The sequence below is a fragment of the Hyla sarda genome, chromosome 1 (genome assembly GCF_029499605.1).
Source record: "Hyla sarda isolate aHylSar1 chromosome 1, aHylSar1.hap1, whole genome shotgun sequence".
NCBI lineage: Eukaryota > Metazoa > Chordata > Amphibia > Anura > Hylidae > Hyla > Hyla sarda.
The window spans coordinates 84,784,092-84,798,184 of NC_079189.1; the positions used below are offsets into that span (position 1 = coordinate 84,784,092).

Below are 14,093 nucleotides of genomic sequence, written 5' to 3' on the forward strand. Positions count from 1 at the left end.
AAATCTCACGATACATGGCCCATTCATTCTTTCCTTTACACAGATCAGTTGTCCTGGTCACTTTGCAGAAAAACAGCCCCAAAGCATGATTTTTCCACCCCCATGCTTCACAGTAAGTATGGTTTTCTTTGGATGCAACTCGGCATTCTTTCTCCTCCAAACACGACGAGTTGAGTTTTCCACAAAAAGTTCTACTTTGGTTTCATCTGACCATATGACATTCTCCTAATACTCATCTGGATCATCCAAATGCTCTCTAGCAAACTTCAGACAGGCCAGGACATGTACTGGCTTAAGCAGGGGGACACGTCTGGCACTGCATGATTTCAGTGCCTTGAGGCGTAGTGTGTTATTGATGGTAGCCTTTGTTACTTTGGTTCCAGCTCTCTGCAGGTCATTCACTAGGTTCCCCCATGTGGTTCTGGGATTTCCTGTGATCATTTTGACACCACAGGGTGAGATCTTACGTGGAGCCCCAGATCGAGGGAGATCATCAGTGGTCTTGTATGTCTTCCAATTTCTAATAATTGCTCCCACAGTTGATTTCTTCACACCAAGCTGCTTGCCTATTGCAGATTCAGTCTTCCCAGCCTGGTGCAGGACTACAATTTTGTTTCTGGTGTCCTTCGACAGCTCTTTGGTCTTGGCCACAGTAGAGTTTGGAGTGTGACTGTTTGAGATTGTGGACAGGTGTCTTTTTTTTTATACTGAGAACAAGTTCAAACAGGTGCCCTTAATACAGGTAACGAGTGGAGGACAGAGGAGACTCTTAAAGAAGAAGTTACAGGTCTGTGAGAGCCAGAAATCTTGCTTGTTTGTAGGTGACTAAATACTTATTTTCCACCACAATTTGCAAATAAACTCTTTAAAAATCAATGTTTTATGTGATTTTATGGATTTTTTTTTCTCATTATGTCTCTCATAGTTGATGTATACCTGTGATGAAAATTACAGGCCTCTCTCATCTTTTTAAGTGGGAGAACTTGCACAATTGGTGGCTGACTAAATCCTTTTTTGCCCCACTGTGTGTGTGTGTGTGTGTGTGTGTATATATATATATATATATATATATATATATATATATATATTACACCCCAAAACACACCCAAAAATAGTCCCCCAAAAAACACCAACATGTCCTGCAAAAAAAGAGTCCTCACACAATTGCGTCAGTGAAAAAATAAAAAAGTTATGGCTCACAGAATAAGGGACTTTACAAACATGATTTTTTTTTAACAAAAATTGTTTTTATGCTATAACTTAAATAGAATATAAAAAAAAAGTATATAAATTTGGTATCACCATAATTGAATCAACCTGCAGAGTAAAGTTAACATGTCATTTATACCACATGACTAATGACCTAAATTGTTTTTATAAAAAAACAACCGCAGAATAGATTTTTTTTTATGTATACCACCTCGTAAAAAATAAAATAAAAAAAAGATTAGTGTCACGTACCCCAGAAGGGTACCAGTGAAAGTGTCAACTTGTCTCCCAAAAATGTTTTTGCACCCCAAGGCTTCTGCGACTTTATATGATGCCAGCAAAATATGCTAAATGTCTGAGGCCTGTGCGTGAGACACCTAGCGCACAAAGGCCACATATGGGATATTTCTAAATACCTCAGAATTTGGGGGATAAATCTTGAGTTATATTTCTTTGTCAACACCTACTGTGTTACAGAAAAAATTGATATAAATGAAAAATCGGCAAAAAAAAATGAAATTACAAAATTCGGCATCCACATTGCTTTAATTTCTGTGTAATGCCTTAAGGGTTAATAAACTTCTTTTAATGTCATTCTGACTTCTTTAAGGGGCTCAGGTTTTAAAACGGGGTGATTTATGGGGTATCTAACATACAGGCCCCTCAATTCCACTTCAGAACTGAACTGGTCCCTGAAAAATAAGATTTTTAAATGTTCTTGAAAATATGGAAAATTGCTGCTAAACTTATAAACCTTCTAACATTCTAAAAAAGTTAAAGAATGTTTATCAAATGATGGGAACATAAAGTAGACATATTGTAGATGTGAATTAATCATTCATTTTGTGCTTCATGACTATTTATAATTTTTTATTTTTTTCCGCTAAATTTTTCATTTTTTTTTTTACAAAAGAACGCTAAATATATCAATCAAAATTTACCATTAATATAAAGTATGTCACCAAAAACTATTTCAGAATCGCTTTCATAAGTAAAAGCGTTCCAAAGTTATTACCAAATAAGTGGACAAAATTTGCCTTGGTCATTAAAGGGGTTATCCAGGGAAAAAAAAAATTTTATTTATCAACTTGCTCCAGAAAGTTAAACAGATTTGTAAATTACTTCTATTAAAAAATCTTAATCCTTTCAGTACTTATGAGCTGCTGAAGATGAGTTGTTCTTTTCTGTCTAAGTCCTCTCTGATGACACCTGTCTCGGGAACTGTCCAGAGCAGAAGCAAATCCCCATAGCAAACCTTTTCTACTTTGTGCAATTCCCGAGAGAAGCAGAGATGTCAGCAGAGAGCACTGTTGTCAGACAGAAAAGAACAACTCAACTTCAGCAGCTGATAATTATTGGAAGGATTAATTTTTTTTATAATAGAAGTCATTTACAAATCTGTTTTACTTTCTGGAGCCAGTTGATATAAAAAAAATAAGGTCAAAACAAGCTAATGAGTAAAGGGGTTGAAGAAGCGCAATATACATTCCTGTCTCTAGAGGAGCTGCAGGGAAAATGTTTCAATACAGTTTGGTTGTTACTGGGCTCCATCTTGTTGGTATTACAGTAGTTGATGTTTCTATACCCTAACATTGGCCTTAATTAACATTTATCTATCTGATTCCTGTTAATGTTCTTCCCCATCAAAGATAGCATTTGCCTGTTTTGAGTCTGGCTGACTAGTAAATTGGTTTTATTTTTCTCCTTTTAGCACCGTAATGGTTTTAAATGTTTAAAACTACTCCACTGCAATTTTTTTTATTGAAATAAATAAATGTTATAAATAAATTTTAATAAAAAAAATAAATAAATAAATAAAAAATAACAAAAACAGTTTTTTCCATGGCATCAGAATTTCGGGAAATTTTACACACTTTGGGGGAGATTCATCAAAAACTGTTCCTTTGGACAGGTTTTGATAGATCTCCCCTTTGTGTAGATTTTGTACAATGTTAACCGCTGAGCCACCATGCTGCCTATAAAACTAAAAGCTCTGGCGCTGCACATTACCAGCCTTTGCCCATATTGCATGTCTTCACCCTTATATCTAAACCAACATTTTCTTGGTCTCTATAGATAGATGGCAAAATTAGTGTGAACGGAGAAGCACTTAATGGTACAGAGGAACAGAAAGAATCCTCTGTCACCTCAACCTTCACTCCCTCGCTGACCAGATCACAGAGGTTTGAAGGTGTTGCCAGAGTTGATGCACCAACAACTGAACAGAAGACAGATATTTCTTCCATTGAACTTCACCTAACAAGACCGAATGTGCATAGTCCTGACAAGGATCCCAAAGTAAGGACAGCCTTTGTTATTGTGTTGACGGACACACTTCCTTGATGTTCCCAATTCCAAGGTCTGCAGAATTGTCTTTACTGAATGAATTTTCTTCATATGTTCTCACCAGGTAACCTCTGAAGGGATAAACCATGCAAACCAAGTGAATGCAATGGATTCTTCTTTGACAACTGAACATGGCCACACAGAACAAACAAAAGGTTTGTATATTGTTTGATCTAACATTCCCTAACTATAGTCCACAACAGATCAGAACAGATTAATAATTTTTGTACAGTATTTAAACCTCTGCATTGAAATTAGTGGGACTTACTAAGTGCTACTTTAAAAAGAGCACCTGTCATCAAAGCATATTTTGTAAACTAAATCAGATTATATTCCCTAACTACTCCTAATACCCCTTTCGGAGCTTTGAAAAGCTCTGTGTCATACCTTTCCCCTTGCTCACATTGTGTGAGCTCCCAGCAGGAGAAAGTGGGTGTTCCCCAGCTGGCGCTACATCACTGAAGCCTGAGAGCTCTGCCTCGCCATGCCCCACACGCACTTCCTGAGTTAGACCAAACTAACTGTTTGACTTGCGGCAGGGAACAGAACATAGCTACCTAGTGGCCATTTTTCCCACTCACATTAAAAACATATAAAGGGTAAGAATTTCAACAGCATGATAATAGCAAAGTGTCTTGTAATTACAGTTATGGCCGTACATGTTGGCACCCCTGAAATTTTTCTAGAAAATGAAGTATTTCTCACAGAAAAGTATTGCAGTAACACATGTTTTGCTATACACATGTTTATTCCCTTTGTGTGTATTGGAACTAAGCCAAAAAAAGGAGGAAAAAAAGCTAATTGGACATAATGTCACACCAAACTCCACAAATGAGCTGGACAAAATTATTGGCACCCTTAATTTAATATTTGGTTGCACACCCTTTGGAAAAAAATAACTGAAATCAGTAGCTTCCTATAACCATCAGTGAGCTTCTTACACCTCTCAGCCGGAATGTTAGACCACTTTTCCTTTGCAAACTGCTCCAGGTCTCTCTTATTGGAAGGTGCCTTTTCCCAACAGCAATTTTAAGATCCCTCCACAGGTGTTCAATGGGATTTAGATCTGGAATCATTGTTGGCCACTTCAGATCTCTCCAGAGCTTTGTTGCCATCCTTTTCTGGGTGCTTTTTGACATATATTTGGGGTCATTATCCTGCTGGAAACCCAAGATCTCGGATGCAAACCCAGTTTTCTGACACTGGGTTGTACAGTTTTCATGATGCCTTGCGCATTCAAGGCATCCAGTGCCAGTGGCAGCAAAACAACCCCAAAACATCATTGATCCTCCACCATATTTCACTGTAGGTACTGTGTTCGTTTCTTTGTAGGCCTTATTCTGTTTTCAGTAAACAGTAGAATGATGTGCTTTACCAAAAAGCTCTATCTTGGTCTCATCTGTCCACAAGACATTTTCCCAGAAGGATTTTGGCTTACTCAAGTTCATTTTGGCAAAATGTAGTCTTGTTTTTTTATGTCTATGTGTAAGCAGTGGGATTCTCCTGGGTCTCCTGCCATAATGTTTCATTTCATTTAAATGTTGACAGATAGTTCGCGTTGAAACTGATGCTCCCTGAGCCTGCAGGACAGCTTGAATATCTTTGGAACTTGTTTGGGGCTGCTTATCTACCATCCGGACTATCCTGCGTTGACACCTTTAATCAATTTTTCTCTTCCGTCCATGCCCATGGAGATTAGCTACAGTGCCATGGGTTGCAAACTTCTTGATAATGTTGCGCACTGTGGACAAAGGCAAATGTAAATCTCTGGAGATGGACTTGTAACCTTGAGATTGTTGATATTTTTCCACAATTTTGGTTCTCAAGTCCTCAGACAGTTCTCTTCTCCTCTTTCTGTTGTCCATGCTTAGTGTGGCACACACAGACACACAATGCAAAGACTAAGTGAACTTCTCTCCTTTTTTTATCTGCTTTCAGGTGTGATTTTTATGTTGCCCACACCTGTTACTTGCCCCAAGTGAGTTTAAAGGAGCATCACATGCTTGAAACATTCTTATTTTTCCACATCCATCCCATTTTTGAAGTTTGGTGGGACATCATGTCCAATTTGCTTTTTTTCCTCCCTTTTTTTGAAATGTATAACAAAACATGTGTTACTGTAATCCTTTTCTGTGAGAAATACTTCATTTTCTAGAAAAATTTCAGGGGTGCCAACATTTACGGCCATGACTGTATATAAAGAACAATATATTAAAAGTTAAGTTTGGTGACTGGTACTCTTTAACCCCTTAAGGACGCAGGACGTAAATGTACGTCCTGGTGAGGTGGTACTTAACGCACCAGGACGTACATTTACGTCCTAAGCATAACCGCGGGCATCGGAGCGATGCCCGTGTCATGCGCGGCTGATCCCGGCTGCTAATCGCAGCCAGGGACCCGCCGGCAATGGCCGACGCCCGCGATCTCGCGGGCGTCCGCCATTAACCCCTCAGGTGCCGGGATCAATACAGATCCCGGCATCTGCGGTAGTTCGCGATTAAAATGAACGATCGGATCGCCCGCAGCGCTGCTGCGGGGATCCGATCATTCATAACGCCGCACGGAGGTCCCCTCACCTTCCTCCGTGCGGCTCCCGGCGTCTCCTGCTCTGGTCTGTGATCGAGCAGACCAGAGCAGGAGATGACCGATAATACTGATCTGTTCTATGTCCTATACATAGAACAGATCAGTATTAGCAATCATGGTATTGCTATGAATAGTCCCCTATGGGGACTATTCAAGTGTAAAAAAAAATGTAAAAAAATGTAAAAGTAAAAGTAAAAAAAAAGTGAAAAATCCCCTCCCCCAATAAAAAAGTAAAACGTCCGTTTTTTCCTATTTTACCCCCAAAAAGCGTAAAAAACATTTTTTATAGACATATTTGGTATCGCCGCGTGCGTAAATGTCCGAACTATTAAAATAAAATGTTAATGATCCCGTACGGTGAACGGCGTGAACGAAAATTTTTTTAAAAAGTCCAAAATTCCTACTTTTTTAATACATTTTATTAAAAAAAAAATTATAAAAAATGTATTAAAAGTTTTTTATATACAAATGTGGTATCAAAAAAAAGTACAGATCATGGCGCATAAAATGAGCCCCCATACCGCCGCTTATACGGAAAAATAAAAAAGTTATAGGTCATCAAAATAAAGGGATTATAAACGTACTAATTTGGTTAAAAAGTTTGTGATTTTTTTTAAGCGCAACAATAATATAAAAGTATATAATAATGGGTATCATTTTAATCGTATTGACCCTCAGAATAAAGAACACGTCATTTTTACCAGAAATTGTACGGCGTAAAAACAAAACCTTCCAAAATTAGCAAAATTGCGTTTTTCGTTTTAATTTCCCCACAAAAATAGTGTTTTTTGGTTGCGCCATACATTTTATGATATAATGAGTGATGTCATTACAAAGGACAACTGGTCACGCAAAAAACAAGCCCTCATACTAGTCTGTGGATGAAAATATAAAAGAGTTATGATTTTTAGAAGGCGAGGAGGAAAAAATGAAAACGTAAAAATTAAATTGTCTGAGTCCTTAAGGCCAAAATGGGCTGAGTCCTTAAGGGGTTAAGACTTGTCATAAATTCACTGGTCAGGAACGGTGACAACTAGATGTTCATGAACATTTGTCCCAAAAATAATACCAAATGAGGTTAGCTACCAAATGCTGTAGTATAATGGTATTTCTACAACCCCTATATAGAAATGGTCTTTATTAAGTATGGTGTTAATTTTTTGTGATTTTTTTTTTCTCAGATTCCACACAGTCTCTTATACTAAGCAAAGAAGAACCCATCATGACCACACTATCAGTCACTACAACTGAACCCACAGTAAATGGAAAGGATCTGGAAGAAGAACAAAAAGAGGACTCTAAATCACTGGTTATGCATTGGGTAATACATATTTTTATAATATTTTCCTTTTTAATGAGCTTAGTCAGATTTATGCTTTATATTACAGAAAGTGAGAGATGCTTTTTGTAGTCACCCTCTGTTTTGTTCCTTAGTTTGAGCAAAAATTTGTCTCTTACAACTTATAGTCATATTGGGTGCAGAGAGATTGTTCTTTTGTTTGAGGTGTAATCCTGTACAGGTCCCAACATTTCAAATATGCTACTTGTTGACAACAAAACATCTTTGCAAGGTAAAAGTTTTTAAAATAAGCTTTTAAATGGAATCTGTCAGTAGTTTTGAACCCTCAAAGCTCAATCAGTATTTTAGAAGATCTTACTACTGTATAAAATGTCAAATTTAATACTATAAATCAGATTTTGGGGTCCACAGCTGCAGGGCCGTCTTTCTTATCAATTGGTGGCTAACCATTAGGATATGTCATTAGTTTTTTGTTCGGTGGAAGTAAAACTGGCAGAACCTAAGAATGTTAGGTGCTGGTAAAGTGCCACGTGCCCTTCAGTTTTTTTCCTGCATAGCATCACTCCCGGCTTAATTTTGGAGAGGGAGACCTCGCCTAACTTACCTTCCTTAATTTGCATGACACTTCTCTTGTATGGGTGTTTGAAATGTGGTTATTCTTTCTGTCAGAAATAATCCTTACTCGTACTTTGGCAAAACAATGCTTGCATTTATTTTAAGCAAAAACACAACATAGTAAACAAAGACAATATTCAAGGAAATTATGGGTTTAGTTGCAGCTACCGTAGTGGCACAAGGCACACCGCATGCCACATAATCTGCTCTTAAAGGGGTTGTGCGCTCCCCGGCCTTTCGGAGCTTCGCTCACAGCGTCCGGAAGTTCATTACTCCGAACGCTGTGTGCGGGCTTCCGTGTTCGTGGCCGCCCGCTCGTGACGTCACGCCCAGCCCCTCGTGATGTCGTGCCCCTTCCCATAGACTTTCGTTGAGGGGCCGGGCGTGACATCACGAGGGGGAGGCCGCGAACACGGAAGCCCGCACACAGCGTTTGGAGTAATGAACTTCCGGACGCTGCGAGCGGAGCTCCGAAAGGCAGGGCAGCTCACAACCCACTTTCTATAAAATGAGTGGCTCTAGAATGTTTTTCTAATTCTAGATAAACACTTTAATTCCTTGCTACAAAACGCGAGCTCAGGAGCTGAGCTTGCTTTATCTTTAAGAATCTGATTGTGATCCCTAATAGAAGCGAGCTCAGGAGCTGATCTAGCATCATACAAGCATGGTCCCGGCTACTATCAGCAGCCAGGACCTGTTTAAGCAGATGTCTGGTATTTACTCTTAAGACATGATGATCAAAGTTGATTGCCACGTCTAAAGTGAAAGTGAACGCTTCCTGGCAGCTCAGTCAGGCTGATTGGGACCACCGCGGTGTCCCAATCAGCTAGGATGCACGAGGAGGGTCCCCTACCTGCCTCCTCTGCATCCCATCGCCAAATGACTGCTCCGTGCCTGAAATCCAGGCAGAAGCAGTCAACAATGATCAATGCTATGCAATGACAATGCATTGGGGGCTATAACATTGCAAAAAAAAAGTGAAAAAAAGTCAATAAAGATGATTTAACCCCTTCCCTAATAAAAGTTTGAATCACCCCCCTTTTTCCATTTTTACAAATAAAACTGTGTAAATAAAAATAAACGTGGTATCGCCGAATGCGTAAATGTCTGAACTATAAAAATATATAGTTTCCAGATCATGACGCAAAAATTAAGCCCTCATACCGCCCCATACATAGAAAAATAAAAAGGTTATAGGGGTCAGAATATGACAATTGTAAACATATTCATTTTCATGCATGTAGTTATGATTTTTTTTTCAGAAGTAAGACAAAATCAAACCTATATAAGTAGGGTATCATTTTAACCCCTTAACGACAACGGACATAAATGTACGTCATGGTGCCGTGGTACTTAACGCACCATGACGTACATTTACACGCCACCATGATCGCGAGCACCTGTGCGGGGCTTCCGGCAGGTCCCAGCTGCCATCGGCAGCCAGGGACCATCCGCAATCGCACGGATGTCTGCCAGTAACCCCTCAGATGCCGTGATCAGTACAGATCAAGGCATCTGCGGCAGTGCGGTACTTTGAATGGATGATCGGATCGCCCGCAGCGCTACCGCGGGGATCCGATCATCCAGCATGGCAGCCGGAGGCCCCCTCACCTGGCTCCGGCTTTCTCCCGGGGTCTTCTGCTCTGGTCTGAGATCGAGCAGACCAGAGCAGAAGATCACCGTTAATACTGATCAGTGCTATGTCCTATACATAGCACTGAAGAGTATTAGCAATCAAATGATTGCTATAAATAAAAATAAAAAAGTAAAAAAATTTGAAAAACCCCCTCCCCCAATAAAAAAGTAAAACTTCCGTTTTTCCCATTTTACCCCAAAAAAAGCGTTAAAAAAAATTGCTGCTTTTATGTCGCATTTTATTCCCAAAAAAACGTTATAAAAATGTATAAATAGTAAAACCTAAGCAAAAGTAGTACTGATAAAAACTACAGATCATGGCGTAAAAAATGAGCCCTCATACCGCCCCATATACGGAAAAATTAGAAAGTTATAGGTGGTCAAAATAGGGCAATTTCAAACATACTAATTTTGTTAAACAGGATTTTTTAAGCGGTACAATTATAGAAAAGCATATAACATGGGTATTATTTTAATCATGTTGACCCACAGAATAAAGAAAACATGTCATTTTTACTGGAAAGGGTACAGCGTTAAAACAAAACCTTCTAAAATTTGCTAAATTGCGTGTTTTCTTTTCAACTTTCCCACATAAATAATATTTCTTTGGTTGCGCAGTAGATTTTATGGTAAAATAAGTGATGTAATTTCAAAGTACAATTGGTGATGCAAAAAACAAGCCCTCATATAGGTCTGTGGATGGAAATATAAAAGAGTTATAATTTAGAAGGCGAGGAGGAAAAAATGAAAATGCAAAAATAAAATTGGTCTGGTCCTTTAGGCCAAAATGGGACTGGTCCTTAAGGGGTTAATCATATGGACATACAGAATAAAGATAACATGTACTGCGTAGAAACGGAAGCCCCCATAAGTTACAAAATTGTGTTTTTCCTTTAATTTTGTCGCACAATGATTTATTTTTTTTGGTTTCACCGTAGATTTTTGGGTAAAATGACTGATGTCATTATAAAGTAGATTTGGTGGCACAAAAAAGTAAGCCATCATATGGATTTTTAGGTGCAAAATTGAAAGGGTTATGATTTTTAATAAGGAGGAAAAAACGAAAGTGTAAGAATGGAAAAATGCTATGTCCTTAAGGGGTTAAATGGGCACTATCAGAGTAAAACAACTTTTTATATGTTGTACATCTTGGCAAAACATTAACCTTTCTAATATACTTCATAAGAACATTTTATTTCCTTTTTATAGAAATCATTGCTTTGTCCAAGCTGAAGCACAGGCATGGACAATGTCCAGTAAGTGAGGATGGGCTAGCACTCCTCTGTGCTGTCTGATAGAACAGGAGAGAGCACAGAGGAGTACTATAAGACAGGAGAGAGCACAGAGGAGTACGATCAGGAGAGAGCACAGAGGAGTCCTATCAGAAAGGAGAGAGCACAGAGGAGTCCTATCAGACAGGAGAGAGCACAGAGGAGTACTATCAGACAGGAGAGAGCACAGAGGAGTACTATCAGACAGGAGAGAGCACAGAGGAGTACTATCAGACAGGAGAGAGCACAGAGGAGTACTAGCCCACCCTAACTTACTGGACTTTGTCCATTCCCGTGCTTCAGCTTGGACAAAACCATGATTTTATAAGCTATGATTTCTATAAAAGGGAAAATAAAATTTTCTTATAGGGATATATGAAAGGTTAAACGTTTTTGTATCTGACAGTGCCCATTTTCTGTTTGTGTAAAGTCATAGGATGGATTTACATATGGATTTAGTTCTGGGTTTAATTGAAGTTTTTTTGTTTTTCAGTCTTTGAAATCCTCTATTAAGGAACAAAATGATACTGCCCTGTGTCAGGACAAGAGAAAGGCTGAAGATGACATAGATGCACTACAGAAAGAGAAGCATGGTGCGTACATATAGCGCCTCCCCCTGATGGCATGACACACCATTCACCCACATGGACTGGAATAGGATCGGGGTTGCAGTGTTTTAGCAGACATTGTTCGTCAGTGTTTTAAGCCATTTCTTATATTTTTTTTGTACATAAATGAATTTACCTACTATGCAATGTAGTATTGTTTATTCCACTAAATAAAAGCACATTTACAATGATGCCCCAGTGTGAATCTCCAATAAGTATCCTGAAGATACCCATATGTCCAGAACTATTTTAGATAGCGAGAAACATCTGTTATAGCCATGGACTAGCTGCCATGGTTAAGAAGTTGCTAAAGTGACAACAATGTAAATACTTGAATTGAAAATTATTTTTGAGAACTAGACGAAGACTGAATTAATATCTTTTTTCTTATTGGATTGTGCAGTATTAATTTTACCATGTCCCATGCAGTAGTAGACAGAATTACATAGCCCGCACATTATTTTTATCTTTTGGTAAATAATATGTAAGGCACTATAAACCTCTAAAGTATTGCTTATGAGCTGGTATAAAATGAGCAATATTCAAAAACTCAGTGTATATATCCCCTTCTAAAGTTATTATCTGTATACTGTACTAGATGACCTGAATAGGAGCAATATACAGATTCAACCAACCAGTGATGTAAGCTTCTGCCAGAATTAGACAATAGTGGTTAGTTTTCTCAGTATGGTGCAAGCCACTATATATCTAAGTTAATTCATTACATACATGGTCATGTTCCTTTCCCACAATATACAGTTGATGTGTATTGGCCTTACCTGCTGACTTTTAATTAGACTGGCCAACCATCTAAAGTGTCTTTAGGGCCTCTTGATTCTCGCCAATCGATGATGTTGGGGGGAAAGGAACATTAGCCATATTGAATTTCAACTGCCTATTCGTTTGCTTGGTTCTTGGGTTCTTCCAGTGGAGTATGGCAGGAAATGATTCTCCCTTCTGTAGTCAGAACACATATGCATACACATACAGCGTGCTCGGCTAAGTCTATGGGGAGATTGGGACAGATAGCCGTTCCTTCAGCTAACAGCTTTCTTATGTGTATGGCTACTTAAAGGCATGATTCTAAATGTAGGTAGGAAAAAGAAAAATGTATTTTCATTCACACTTTTTTTTAAGAAGTGCATTGTAAATCTCTGAACCCTGCCTCTTTTCTCATTAGGTTCCCTGCCCTTCCATCAAAGTTATAAGATTAGAAAAACATGGACGCTTTTGCTTAAAAACAACACCATACCTCTCCTCTGCTGAAAGGAGATGTCCCAATATCAACACTTATCACCTATCGTCAGGACAGGTCATAAGTATCAGATCACATGGGGTCCCATCTCTGCCCTCCCATCAATCATGAGAATTTTGGTCTGGTGCCCCTTATTGAATTGAAAGATGATCGAGCATGTGCATGAACTAATAGCCAAGTACATAGGACCCCCTTCTCATGATTGGTAGGGGTCCCAGAGGAGGAACCCCTGTAATCCTACATTATTCTGTGAATTCGTGATAAGTTTTGATCTTGGGACAACCACTGTAAAGTGTACCTAGTTTCAGGGCTGCAAAATCTTCAGCTCCAGTGTGATACCCAGCGAGTCCTATGCACGAGCCCTATTTATTAGAAAAGGCACAAAACTCATTGGGCCTTCCAGTGTAACCTTTATCTCCCCGTTACTTATTTATAACAGAGCTCAGCTGCAGCACCAGACATAGTTCATGGATAAGAAGGCTGCCAAGTGTTTTTATGTTTTTATTTCCTGGGAAAACTCTTTAAAATTCTTCTAAACACTTGTAGATTCTGTTTAGACTACTGCTTCCACCTATGCTAAATTAAGACATTTTATACTAGTGACTGTGCGGGTATCAAAATGACTCTTTAGAAGATATATGGTTGTATCTGTTTGTTTCTCTTCATATTTTTGATCATTGCAAGTGGTTCTCTCCGGAAATTAGGGATATTTTAGTGGTAAGTGAATAGAAGATTAAGTTGGAACAGAAGGATAATTGTATAGTGTTTACTAAAGTATATTTTGGGACCTTACTATGTATATGTATTCATGATATCGTCACATTATGTGATCCTGCTGCAACAATGATGCTACTTGGCCTTCTATTGATATACAATACGTAGCCTTCCTTGAGTTGACTGTTGAAATTCTGGATCATTTGAAGAAAAGATACTTACATTATTGTAAATTAGTCTACATATTAGCATCTTGCCTCTTGTTCCATAATGTAGAGTTACTATTTTATTCTTTTTTATATACATTTTTCCAACCATTGCACTTTCAAATCTCCTAAAAATATCTGCGTTAACGTTAAGATCCAGAATGTTTGGTGATGTCAGGTAACTAGTAAGTTCAAAAATGTTGAGGTTTCCGCACATTGTCCTGGGTGGTGCTTTTCTGGGCTGTGTCTGTGGAGCTCTCACTTTAAAATATATTTCCAAGTTTTTACCATCCCTGCGATTTTTTTCAATCACTTATAGCATGGAAAAAGACTCATGTAGTCTGTTGT

The 14,093-nt window shown here is 38.6% G+C and overlaps 1 protein-coding gene across 1 annotated transcript in view; it reads left to right on the forward strand.

Annotated features, from left to right (window-relative positions):
• Positions 1-14,093, forward strand: part of LIMCH1 (LIM and calponin homology domains 1) — a 357,736-nt gene that overhangs the window by 286,519 nt on the left and 57,124 nt on the right. The window contains exons 20-23 of the mRNA XM_056557079.1: positions 3,286-3,507; positions 3,620-3,710; positions 7,323-7,462; positions 11,456-11,555. Coding sequence (XP_056413054.1) covers positions 3,286-3,507; positions 3,620-3,710; positions 7,323-7,462; positions 11,456-11,555 — 553 coding nt within the window. The remainder of the gene's footprint in view (positions 1-3,285; positions 3,508-3,619; positions 3,711-7,322; positions 7,463-11,455; positions 11,556-14,093) is intronic.